We start from the raw sequence: 14,135 nt of genomic DNA on the forward strand, positions 1-14,135 counted from the left end.
TGGTATGCATGAATTGTACACAGGACAAGTAGGAAATGATATCCTAAAAAAAAGAGCAAACAATTCCAGATGATCTCATGAAGACATTAGACAAATCTTAACCATTTTTTTTATCAAGCCCTTGAGGAGTAAAAATACCGTAATACACCAGGGTCAGATTTAAAAGAGGAGACAGTAGATTGGGCCAAAGAATCACTTCGTATCAAAAGCAGACTGTCAACATTTGAAGGAATCAAAACAGGTTGAAAGTTAATGTCTACCTATTCATAGATTGCACAAGGTAGAAAGCTGAGCCCATCCTAGAAAAAGAAACGAAAAATCTAATTTTTTAATGTGCTGGTGCCTATATTGAAAATAACCTGGACTAACAAGTATTGAAAAAGTTCTGGACTGAGTGAGACAAAAGCACCCATTGACAGAAGCAAAAGAAAACACACAAGGCACTAGGGTATTCAATAACGCATTTAAATAGAAAAATTTCATATAAGCCTTGTTAATTGTAGTATTGTACAAGGTTAAAGTTGGGCCATCCTTAAAAAAGAGAGGACATTTGAATGCTTGTATGTTCCTGTAGCTTTGTTTATGACCATCTGGATGAACAAGCAATAAAAAATTTCTCCACACTGTGAGGGAAAAGTAAAAGTTGACCAAAGTAGAAGTAAAAGGCTAGAATGACCCCTGATAAGGCATTGATATTGCATGTAAATCTTACTGGGGAAGATTTGAAGTATCAAAGAAAAGAAGATGACTAGTGTTGAAATTTATGGATGGCAAAAACAAATATATTTGCTCTTGAATGTGGAAGAAATGGCATTAATCAGAAAGCTCCTAACTGGGCTAAGCTCGAACAACAAATGCAAATAGAGGCTAAGTATTTGCAATAAAAAATTAAAGAGCTCAGAGTTGAAATTAACTAAATAAACGCAGCATATAACATAGTTATCCCTAAAAAAATTAATAATTACATTGCATTGATAAATTAAAAAAGTTTTGTGTACTTCTTATGAGGTACTTTTTTGAAGAACCAATTTTGGTAATTTCACTTTCACATTCGACTGAATCAACAAACTTTTGGTTATTTAGAAAAATGGAAAAAAATGAGCTTCATGCAGTAATTAAAACCTTAACACCAAAAGAGATCAAAGCTAAGTTGGATGAAGTTCATGGCACAACGGTTCCTGAGTTTGTGACTATTTACAATTTGGTAAATGAGTTATAATGTGGCTGTACATCCACAAATGATGAACATCGTTCAGGATGTACAGTGGATGACTTCCTCCAAAATGATTAACAAAATCCATACCATGGTTTTGAGTGATCGAAGAATCAGATTCCACGAAATAGTTGAGGCCACTGGTGCATCAGAAGATACTAAAGTGTTTTAATTTGGCCTGAAAAATTGGGTGTGAAAAAAATCTCGGCAAGATGAGTGCCACCTTTGCTCCCAGTGGAGAAGAAACAAAATCACGTGGCCAATTCGGATGCTGATTTGATGATTTTCCATCTCAATCCTAACAAGTTTCTGGGTCGATACATAACCATGGATGAAACATGGATATACTACTACACACACTCCAGAGACAAAGCAACCGTTGAAAAAAGGATTTCTAAAAGTGATCCAGTTCCAAGGAAGTTGAACAATGTGAAATCAGCAGACAAAGTCATGGCCATGGTTTTCTGGGGTGAAAACAAAATCATCTACATCAATCACTTGTAAAAAGGGTAAATAAAAAGAGTATCATGCATCACTATTGCGCTGCTTGAGCAAAGACATTAAAGAAAAAAAGGTCTTCCATCAAGAAAATACACGAGAGCACACATGCACAGTTGGGATCGCAAGAATTTTGGGATTTAAGTCCGAATTATCAAACATTCACTGTATTCTCTGTATTTGGCCCCCAGTGACTTTTCGTATTTCCAAACTCCGAAAAATGGTCTGGAGGAAAATGATTCACGTTGAACAAGGGGGTCATCGCCAACACAGATGTCTATTTTGAAGACCTTCCGAAATCTTACTTTTTGAACGTTTTAAAAAAGTGGGAGAAATATTAGGAAAAGTGTATGAAGCAAATAGGAGATTATGTTGAAAAATAAAATCTAACCAAAATAATTTGTTTTATTTATTTCTAAGGACTTATTGAACAACCCACATAAGAAACCATATATTAAATAATTTCAACACCCACATCACAAATTGTCGCACCATCAGCTGTCAATATACTCTACTTTATTTCATGTTAACTTATTTGATATTTGTACCTATTATCAATGACAGTTTGTTTGATGGATGAGCCAGCCACAATGTTCAGTGAACTACGCAAGATTTATTAAAAATAATTATTAAATATTTTTGGCATGAAATTTACCATCATATAGCCAAGCTTGATGCACTAACACTCTATGGGAGTTGTGCCATTAGCGAGCCACCAAGTTAACTATTAGTTAGCAGTGAACTAAAGATATAAACTAGAGGATTTCACTAAAGAACTGAGGTACAATAGTAAAATATTGAAGAAAAAATACACACCTCAATATAGAATCCCTTACTTTCATGAGCATTCCCTCGCCTGAAAAGAGCTTTAACATTTTCAGCATCACGTTTTAGGACTTCATTACAATCCAGTATAACTTCTCCATATTTCTTTAGTTTCAAATCTAAAATAGAAAGGTAATTACAGGTTTTAATGAAGAATAAAATTTTTTAAATCAATGGAAAGTGGAATTTCATGAAATGGAATGAAGGTCAACTTAAAAATTCTGTTGAGAGAATGAAAGGTCTAAGATGGAATACAGGGAAGCTTACAAAAATGTGTTTGCAATTTCACAATTCCAACAATGAATTTCATAATTTCCTGTGGCTCAACAGAACAAGGCCACTTTTACCCTACCCTAGTCACAGACTACAGATGATACTTTATTTGTCTTAAAATCGGCTAGGTCTAATGCACAACTAAACTTTCCTTTATATTTGGCCAATTTACACTGCCAACAGAAATAGCTTTGATGGTATCATATCAGAAAGACCTTCCAGGAAAATATCACTTTTTTAAGGAATCTTATCGAAATTTTTTTTGCAAATTTTGCCAAATTAGCTTAAGTGTCTCAAAGCAAAGTCCTTACAGGACTTAACAGCTGGATTGCAACAGGAGTTTTTATATTTGCAGTTATAACTACATATATACAACAAATTTATACAAATATATTATAAATAAAAATACTCAGTTACTTTTTATCCTATTTATATGAACTTCATATGAAATATTTTATTCAGCAAAAGCAACAAAAAATAAATTTTTATCTTTAAAATTCAGATTATTTCATTGAAAAATACAGCAAAAATTGAAAATTAGTCTGATATCACTTCCTATTTGACTCACTTGCTATTGCTCTGTTATTGTAAGCCGCAACATTGGGCATAATGGATATGCTCCTGGTATAATAATGAGTGGCTTCTTCATACTGCCCAGCCTTGTAGCATTCATTCCCTCGATCTTTCTCCTGAACAGAATACACCTGTTTTTCTGAGTCTGAGTAGTGACCTGCAGATAAAAAAAAATAAAAATGCAACTGAGAAGAATGTACATTAGATAGAAAGTCAAAATATTAAATAGACAACTAACTAACTGAATAAAATACGCATGAAATATTATAGGTTAAGGAAATGTTATTGAGAAGCAAAAAATCTAACCGACCTTTGCTGAGACACAACAGCACACACAAAACTTGAATAGAAAGAGTGACGAGATATTTTTTTACGAAAGGCTTCAACAGACAGGACGAGTCATTAAAAGACTCAAAGAAGGACATGGACTTGCCAAGAAATCTAGTTCCAAGACTGATACCTAAGACAGACTTTAACCCTGGTATTGTTATCCCGGCAAATCCTGTGATTGACTTTCCAATCTAAGATCCATTACCAAAATATCAGGATTCAAGAATATTTTTCTTAACAATGGAATAAATCATTAAGTTTCAATTGAGAATTAGTAAATGTGTGAAATATTACTAGTTGAAATGATTGGCTTCACTCGGGGAAGGGATTCTTTCTTAAAGTTTTGAACATTGTCAAGTCAATTTGTGTAATGTTTTTATGCTAAATTAATGCGCTATGTTTTTTAACAGTCAAACAAAATGGTGCCTTTGACAACTCTTATCGTAGAGCCCACTCAAAAAAACATTCTGTGAATAAGTGCAAACTCAGTCACAAAGGTGCAAAAAAGGGCATCAGATGTGAGTGAAGTGTTTTTCATGGATTCACACTAAGTGTGCCCAAGTGGAAAGTTATGAAATCTCAGAAGACAGTGACTGGATGTGTACCTAATTGCTCAGAAGAAGAAAAGTTTGCCAAACATAAGCAGGAGATTGAATCTAAGGACAAAGTTATATCATTTTAATGAAGGATTTGGCTGCACTTCAGGAAAAAAATAAAAAGTGGGAACTGGAAACAAAGAAATTGGAAAGGGAACTTGCGTTATACAAAGAAAATGGTTCATCGGTTGCAGGTAAGAAGTGGCCTAAATCAACAACAACTGTCACTTTCAAATCCAAATTTGTTCGGCAACATACGACGGGAAATAACGATAAAAGTGGTGAAAATGCAAAAAAAAAGTGCATCTGTTACCCCTTTGATCGGTGCTGAAACAAGCTCTACTTCCCCAAGTTTTTTTCCACCCAAAAAAGTTATTCCAATAGTAGATTCCATTGTGAAACATGTGCAAATCAAAGGAGTGGAAAAAAAAGTGTTCTGTGGAATCAAAGCTGAGCAAATGAGTCGAAAGGTGGAAGAAATGTGAAAATCAACGAGACAGATACCGTTTTTCTTCATGTGGGAACAAACAATCTTCAAAGCTCAAGATCACCTGATGAAGTAATGGGAGAGATGTACGAGCTTATCTGTGCACGAAGAAACATTTCTCAAAATCAGTTATAGTGGTAAACAGTATTTTACATAGATGAGATTTCGACCTTAGTTATATTCAATAGGTAAATGATGATCTCAGATGGGCTTGTAGTGCTCTTAAGGCTGTATTCTGTGACGTAAACAAACGTATAAATGATCGCTGCAAAGCTCACGATGGCCTGCATTTAAATCGCAAAGGGACATATCTGTAAGGTAAGGCAATTGAAAATGTAGCAAATATTTGTGCATACAAGGGAAACGGAAAACAGAGTTAGCCCATGTCAATATAACCAAATGAAGTCAGAAATATAATCAAGAAAGAGGCCACCATGAATCACCATGGTCTACCATTTGTCAGGCTAAGAGTGATGATGGTCTTCAGCATACACATTTACCAATGCTTAAAATTCAGGTAAAAGAGAATGTAAATAACTATGTATTAAGAGGCTATATATACAGCCATAATACAAGGTCCAGAAATCTTTTAGGCATTATCCAATGCAAATTGTCCAAAACCTTCTACCAGTCAGATAACCCTGCCTTAAAATTCTACAACAAACTTCCCCATACTTTAAGACTGACCAGCTATAATAGGTTCAAAAAATGTAACTGAGGATTGGTTGATTTCAAACCCCTTGTATTCTTTTAGTGAATATGTTGAACTGGACTTCTCAGGAGTGAAATTATAACACGTGTATCTCTGGAGGTTTCAAATGGAAAAATGTAGCAATAAATTATGTTCAGCCCTATTTCTTTTAAAAAATCTTGCCAACTATTGTAATACAGAAGTATCAATCCCAGTATAGCATGGAATATTTGAGTCCATAGCTCGATACGGCATCATCTGCTGGGAGTTCAGGACATGGAAACATCAATAGAATACTCACACTTCAACAACGGGCATTTAGGGTTATATTTAAACTAAATGCAAGAAAATCCTGCAGGGAGTATTTCAAAGATCACAAAATCATGACCATTCCCTGTATATATATATGTATAATGTGATTTTTTATATCTGCACCAAAACCCCTTCACTGGTCAGTAATAGGGATGTTCACTAGTACAACACCAGGGGTAAGGATAATCTTCATAATGGTCATTACAGAGTAGCAGTACTACAAAAAACCCCAGAAGTTTCAGGAAGACTGCTATTCAATCGACTTCCTGAAGAGTTAAAACAAATACTCCCTCAAGAAAATAAATTCAAAAAAATGTTAAAAGATTTCTTTGTAAATAATGTTTTTGTAGCGTCCAAGAGTACATAGAGAGAGCCAATGCAGGGAAATCTGTTTTTTAAATCTTTAATACTCATTTATTTCATGTACATTATTATTCTTATGAATTTGTATATATGTTAATGCAGCTATAAATCTAATTGAATCTTAACGAAGCCCATACAATTATGTATTGCTCTAAGGTGAATAAATCTATCTATCTAAATGTATGAGGGTAGTTGGAGAAGTTCTCAGACTCACCACCAGATGTCAGCACTAGCAACATATTGTGATGATTCTTAACTAAAATACGAATAGTTGCCACACCCGCCTTAATCGCCTCATTTGGCTCCATCAGATTTCCATTTCTTCCACAAGGTCAAAATTTTCCCCTGGGAAACTTATATACAGTATGCTCATTTATTTTTGCTCTGGATTAAAAGTGTACATCCAAATGGCATAACAATAAAGTGCATCATTAATTCCCAAAAAAATATTGGAAATTAGAAATGAGGGTATACATTTCTAGTTGGATTAGACTTGTAGATGATCTGTCTGCTAACCCTACGGTCAAGGGTTTAAGTTACAACATGGGTACATGACGAGTAATTATGGTAGTTAGGTCTTCAGGAAACCTGAGCTATATGTAGGCTTATCTGGATCCAAGAGAAAAAACAGATTTCCCTGAGTAATCTGCATATGAAAAAAATAATTGAAGAATTGATGAACAATGTATTATAGAGTTGCAACAGAATTTTCTTAGGATTGCTCATATATAATGCTGATCATTATATGAGTTCAATAAAATCTTGGAAAAGATGATACAATTTCCAAAATAAATAAATATATAATTTAATGCATACGCACATTTTTAATAATAAAGTAATCAATAATAATATTAATATAATTTTCCTTTTAAATGTTGTACGTACCTAAGTCTTCTAGTGTCTCTGGTTTATTATCCAAGTGCTTCTTTTCTGTTGACCGAGCATGCTCCTCCCTTTCTCTTTCTTCTTCAATTTCCATTTTCATAATTTCTTTATCTGGATCATATTTCTCCCAGGCATCGTAATCCAAAGATTTTATGCTATTTTTCTTCTTTTTGTTCTGCCACAAAAAAATTTTAAGGTCATCAACATTTGTAAACAGACATGACTGGATTATGAAAGGAGAATTTATGACAGTTGTGGTTTTCATTTGACACAATGTAATGCCCAAAAAATTTTATCTTGCGTGAAATCTATAAGTATATGACTTTCACATGATAACAGTGAGTTTCAGCTTTGGCTGTTTAATGGGTTGGAAGGGGTTCATCCAATATCACCCAAAAATGTGCAAAATTTGAATATTCAATGTACGGAGTAGTTTCTTTCCCCAAGCAATTTCCTAACAAATCCTAGCACTAAAAAATCATTATGTTTGGGTCCAGCTGGAGTTAACTACATTGGTCACTCAGATTTGAACTTATGACCTTCTGCTGGGTAAAATAATCACCTAATAATAGACAACTGCTAATTTTTGGTAGTTTACAATTTAGTATTTGGTTTTTGGCTGGATACAAAGTGAACACTGATATTTTCCTTAGCTTCATCTAACAAAATATAACTTGATAGCCCACAATAAAATAAACCTTTCTTCAATTTTGTACAAAGTTTACCTCCCTTCATCCCATTCAACATTCCAATTATGCCCTCCTGTTTTGATTTCTAACTTAGCCTTCCTCCTCCTGCATTTCATAACTTTATTTGCATTGATCTTGATCCCATGCCTATCACACTAATTTTCAAATGTATCGAGCAATAATTGTAACTCAATGACTATGTACTTGTATTTATTATTAATCTGAGAACAACCTTTTTTGATGTTAACATAAGATTTTTAGCATGAAAATAACAACACACCAATTCAAGCCCTAGAAACAGTTAAACCCAACTCAACATGAATCAAACCTGTGACCTCTGGGTTGGCTGGTGGAGAAGTACCCATCTGCCATTGGGGTTGACATTCGGTCTAAACCATCTCCAAACCTAACGGATTACATGAATTACAGAGGAGATGATTTGAAAGAAGAACAAGATCAGGAAATGGAAGAATGTAAATAGTATCTGGACGGCAACATTTGACATTTATGTGGGATAGTGTGTACGCATATACATTTTGTATATATATAACCATAAACACAGTAATCAACCAGAAGGTCAGTTTGGTAGGTGATGGTAGAGTTCATCATTACTACCCATTCTATCTCACCATCAAGTATGCCAGGACCTAAAGTATCCTCATCTGCATCATATTCTATTTCTACATACATGTATATTCTATTTCTAGGTCTTAGTTTTCTGGCCTAATGTATTTACTATATAGTCCTCCTACATATTCTTGCCATCTCTCCTGAAAGATATTCCTCCCACAATGTCCTAAATCCTTGCGTACTTCTGTACAGTGTTACCTACCCCAATGACTATTTGATTTCAATTCCCTTACTGCCCTTTATATCAATGCCCTCACTTTCAAGTAAGCCTGGTCTTTCTGTGTATACACTCTTCCATTTAATCTTCCATTATCATACCTCTTCTTCATCAACTCGTCCGTAATGCATGATTTCTGGATAATTTTCTTATTCACAGATTCATTTGTGGCTTTTGATTAACTTTTTTGTTTCCATCTTTCTTCTACTTAACCCTTCCTTGTATTCATTCATAAATTTTTCCACTGATCCTGGCAATCCTTTCTTTTCGTCTCAGTTATGGTTCTACATTACATTTCTTCACCAATATCTTTCCTGTTACCAGGTACCTCACTCTCTTGAATTTGATATTACAATTCATAAGTACTAAACTATGATCTGAATCAACACATGCTTCTGGGAAACTGAGCAATATGCTGTTCCTCCAACATATTCTTCTCTGTGCCCAACAATAATAGCCACAGATCCCTCAGAACCCCTGTGCAATTTTCATGCATTTATATGTTGAACTGTATTGTTTAAGCCAGATGTTCAAAATGATTAGAGCCCATCTCCAGCAGAATTCTATCTTTCTCCTAAGTAACTTTTTGCTCCTAATCTGTAGTGCCTTACCTCACCTCCCACCTCTATCTTCAACCACCACCACATTCCAATCCCATATATATGCAAAATGTTTTCTTCTGGATACTATTTACGCTCTTCCATTTCCTTTTCTTGCCTATCTCTTTAATAATCTCATCTGTAACCCATGGTTTTCTTGTCCTTTTCCTACTTACTGCTCCTATAGTTTCATTCCCAGCTTCCGATATCCCAATTTTTATTTGTTCCATATTTCCCAGATAGTACTCAGCTCTCTGTCCTCACTCATTTTCTATGGCGACTGCTCATAATTTTTCCTTATCGGTTCAGTTAATTCTTCTACATTCCATTTCCTAATCCATCTTCCCTCTTTTACCTTTTTGAATCGGATCCTACATTTAATAATTACCAAATTATGGTCTGAGTCCACAGCCACTCCTGGGAAACTGTGAAAATTAATCATGCTATTCCTAAATGTAGGCAAAGCCATAATATAATGTAACATATCTTCCTGAATCTCCCAGTATTTTCCTTGTGTACCGATGCCTTTCGTAATGCCTGAACTATTTATTTGTGATATTTAACCCCTGTCTCCTGCAGAACTCTATTGCTTTCTCCCCACGGTCAATCCTTGTTCCCAAACCATAGTCCCCCACCTCTCTACCATCTCTTCCTCCGCCTAACATTGCATTCCAATGTTTCCCTTCAGAACCACCCGTGATTATATCCCCTGACTGATTGTATACCCTATAGACTTCTTTCTCCCTATGGCTGCTTGGTTGTATGTATACCTGAACAATGACCCATGTTCATCGGTTCTGTTTTTACTTCTACTAGTAATATTTCTACCCATTGCTTGTTCTACGCTAACTACAATTCTTCCTAACTTTTCATTCAATATTGTTACAACCCCTTGCAGGCTGCCATTCTCTCCAGTGTACATTACTCTATATTTGTCACCCTATTAATCCCCACCATCCTACCATCTCACCTTGCACAGACCTAAAATGTCTACATTTCCTCTTTTCATTACTCACTTTATATTCTGTAATTTACCAGTCCTCAACATTACCCTAACCTTCCAAGTTCCTATTTGTTGATTGCTCTATTTCCTATGCCGCTTCCTCCCTTTTTATTCGATAATATTGCCACCCCTCAATGGCTCTATTCCCCTCCACACTATACTCTATTACTATCACTCCAGTAATCCTGCTATCCTACCCCTCTATAAATATTGCTAAGGTAATATTCATAATCCACACACCATGCAAGCACTAAAACTAGTAATCATCACAATCCAATGCCATGCAAATCACTAAAATATCTTTCCTTCCTCTCACCATTTGCCACTTTATATATTCTATTTTCCCTGTCCTCAACATCGTCCCAAAATTTCAAGTAACAATTCTAGTTCCGTTCTCTTCTGTGCCTTCTTTGCTGCTGCTGTTATTTGCAAGGATTTCATGTGATGATGACGAAGGAAGCCTTGCCTTTCCCATAGCCTGGCATGACATACAGTTCAGCAGACTGCATCCATAATTGCCAGGACTAATTATTATAATTTTCTCTAACACTAAGCTGAGGGATAAATAGTCAAGATGGTTTCCTGTTGCTTTCCTTAATAGTTTTTTTCATGTGAAACAAACACTCAAATAGCTTCTTGGGATCAGATGCATTTGTAGCCATCTGAGGAATAAACATCTGGCATGGACTACCTTTTGTCTGGCTCCAGCCATTTAAACTATAAGACATAGGTGACCTTTTCAGGAGCACTTATCATTCCTACCACCAGCTCTAGGGATCATCAGAACATACAAACCATTCCACTATGACAAGACTGTGTTTCAAATAACCAACCATTATTTTCAACCTAGATGGCTTGGTGTAAGCCACTCAGTTCTATGACTAGCAACTATGAAATTTAAACATTTGTATAGGAGGTAAAATTCTTTCCTGGAATTAGTATTATCATTATTAACACCACCCATAAAGTTGTGGCACAAAAACTATTACACAGTACGAGTTTAGCTGGTGGTTCCTAAAGGTTTCATCCAGATTTGAACGTCAAACCTTTGTCATCTGAATGCTCTAAGCTTTTGGGCTGCCATGCTACCACCCTACTTCATCACATTGTGTTTTAGTAGTCAACCTGAACGTTGGAACTCTGATAGAAATCTTCTCATATTATTGCTTTCATCATGTGAAATTGACACTTCATGCGAAGTTGATAAATTCCTCTCTTGGTAATTCCTGTGGTTTCCCAGGAAACATGGCACTAAAAAGTCATTGAACTCAAGTAAAGCTGAGTGTGTCTACAGTTCCTAAATTTCAACATGTGTTATTTGATTATTAGCCAAATTCCTCACGATTATCATGCCACTTTCATTAGATAATAATAGCTAAGCAAAACACCATTCATACATTTTTTATGAAGCGCAATGGGTGGAGAAAAGATGACATTGACAAATCTTGGATTAATTTAAGTAATCCATAATCATTCACGAGGACATTTGCTGAAGTAGAGCTCACCTTGAACCCTTCAGACGGTACGAGAATTCTTTCTACACACTAAAATTAACCCTATGTTGACCAATAAATTGCCAGAATATCAAAATGTTTACTCGGCCAACCTTTGATTTCCTATCAAATGAGAAAAATGTAAACAATACAACGATTGAAAGATAACAGTTGACTAAACATTAATACGCCTCTCAGGATCATTACCGTAGTTTAAAAACGTAACACGTGAAATTTGAGTGGATATCAAAGGTGAATTATTAATTTAAAAACGACACGAAAAATAGGAATGCGGATAATGGTTTTTCATTCAGGTAATAAGAGTGTTTCCATGATCGAAACGCATCAGTTATAGCAATAAAAATTTATTATTTAGAAATTTTAAAACTTAGACAATCGCCAATCATTCCAAACATGACTTACGATCGTTTTCTTGAAGTTTATATTTTCACCATAGCTTCTAATTGGTGGAATATCCGATGAATCTTTATCTTCAGTTTCTTTCAGAATGCTTTCCTGCTTTTTCATTTCCTCCGACCATGACTAACAGATAATGACAATACGATGAAGGCATTAAAAGGCGAAATATCAATTGTTAAACAGAACACCACGTTAGTACTCAAACGTATACATTTCCAATAACATAACTCCAACCAATATGGAAAAAATTATAAAACATATAAATATGCACATCACTTACTGCCATTTCGAAAGAAATTTTATTTCGATCGTTGACGTTCAGGGACGACAAGGATGGAATGGGTTCAGATTTTATTAACAATCGATTTCCAGGGCATAAATCTCTCAACCGATTTTCTGTGAACCTCAATAACTCCGGAAAATCACCTTCCTCTCCAGACCTACAGCAGGGAGATTAGAATATTAGTAGCAGATACTTGTGATTGACCGTGAATACGAAAAACACAATGGATTCCAGTTTGCGTACACTAATAACAGAATAATTTCCGTGCAAGAATAAATAAAACTACCTTAATATTTTGATGATTTTTTCCAAAGATTTAACGTCTTCACAATTCTTCACATATTCATATGACAAATTCTCTATACTTAAGTCGTATTTTTTTAGAAGTGTCGGCTTTTCTTTAATGCAAGAACTTTCTTCTTCGATCATATTCCCTTTTATGAGTAGCGCAAGATTTTCCACCAATTTTCAAATGCAGTAAATTGCGTTCTGGCCACCATTTACTTCCTGGACGGACAATACCAGAAAACACGCCGTCATTAGATGCTGCACCATAATACAACAGCTGTTCAATATGGCGGTGTTGTTATGTGAGACCAGTGTTGTCAAACTTATCAAGATTAAAACAAAGGCAATTATTCCAAGTAATAATGTACAAATTCAATCAGTTGACCAGAAAAACTTCTTCAACTGTACAATTAGGAAATTCTTAAAAACCTTGAAAATTTAAATTTTCAGTCGTGGTGGAAGAAGCAGTGTAAATCAAAATGACCGCAATTGTTGGTGCTGTAATGTATAACATATTAAAGTTGGTTGATATTTCATTAAGTATGTAATAATAGGAAATTAAATATTTCATGGAATGCTCCAAGCAAATTTTTATGTGGAAGTTATTATTTGATGCCCAATGTGTATTACGGATGTCCGAACACCAGATTTAATAATAAATTTATTGACTATTGGTTACTTCGCATTTTAAAATTGAATTATTTACCCCATTCAATATTCAGTATACGTTGTGTGTCTCTTGGTAAACTGTTAAACGCGATAAGGAAAATGTTCTTAGATAACTCAACAAGTGTGGCCTACACCAATCGTCTTCCCAAATTTACAATAAACTTCCAAAAATAATGACTTTTTCCACTAATTTTAAAACCTAAGTGTAAAAGGTGTTTCAAATCAAGTTGTAATTCAATGTGTATGAGTTCTTAGAGAGCAAAAAAATGTAAACCTGTAATAACTTTTATTATCCCTTAGTATGTTTATTTTCCTATTCGTCTATGCAGATAGTCGAATATTGACGAGTCATTCATTTTGAGAAATGAAGCATTTTATTGTATGTACTCATCACAACTCAAATAGCAAGACAGATAACCAGGCGTTTTTTCTTATTTTAGCCAACATTATATTCTCCTAAGCAATAATTTACGTGGCAAAATACCCTAACCCTAATTTCATCCGTTACAGTGACTAATTTTTTAGCTCTATATACTTTCTACCTCCCTTAATTCCCTCCAAGATTCCTAATCTTTTAATCCCTCCTCTTCGTTCATTATCTACTCTAGTACTGCTTTCAATATCTTCTACATCCACTTGCCCTGCCTTCTTTCAATTTTATCCAATAATTTGTAGAATCAGTGATGGTTTTCATTGCTGTCTATTTTATTACGTGCACCACAAGTTTCATCCCAGCCTAGTTAAAAATGTTTCAAAACTCCACAGTTGATGTCCACTCTACACGGGTTAAATACAGCT

The 14,135-nt window shown here is 34.8% G+C and overlaps 1 protein-coding gene across 4 annotated transcripts in view; it reads right to left on the reverse strand.

The window, feature by feature from the left end:
* Spag1 (Spag1 axonemal dynein assembly factor) overlaps positions 1 to 12,937 on the reverse strand; it is a 38,280-nt gene extending 25,343 nt beyond the window's left edge. For 3 of the 4 annotated variants that reach the window (XM_071588551.1, XM_071588550.1, XM_071588549.1), the window contains exons 1-6: positions 12,667 to 12,937; positions 12,378 to 12,537; positions 12,101 to 12,220; positions 7,047 to 7,221; positions 3,378 to 3,539; positions 2,528 to 2,655 (exon numbers count right to left, since the gene is read on the reverse strand). In XM_071588551.1, the coding sequence (XP_071444652.1) occupies positions 2,528 to 2,655; positions 3,378 to 3,539; positions 7,047 to 7,221; positions 12,101 to 12,220; positions 12,378 to 12,537; positions 12,667 to 12,809 (888 nt within the window). In that variant the 5' untranslated portion in view covers positions 12,810 to 12,937. The remainder of the gene's footprint in view (positions 1 to 2,527; positions 2,656 to 3,377; positions 3,540 to 7,046; positions 7,222 to 12,100; positions 12,221 to 12,377; positions 12,538 to 12,666) is intronic. The other variant, XM_071588552.1, reaches the window with a different exon arrangement.
* Between the last annotated feature and the right edge of the window lie 1,198 nt (positions 12,938 to 14,135).

This window comes from Hetaerina americana, unplaced genomic scaffold, assembly GCF_022747635.1.
Source record: "Hetaerina americana unplaced genomic scaffold, ioHetAmer1.1.p SCAF_3, whole genome shotgun sequence".
Classification (NCBI taxonomy): Eukaryota; Metazoa; Arthropoda; class Insecta; order Odonata; family Calopterygidae; genus Hetaerina; species Hetaerina americana.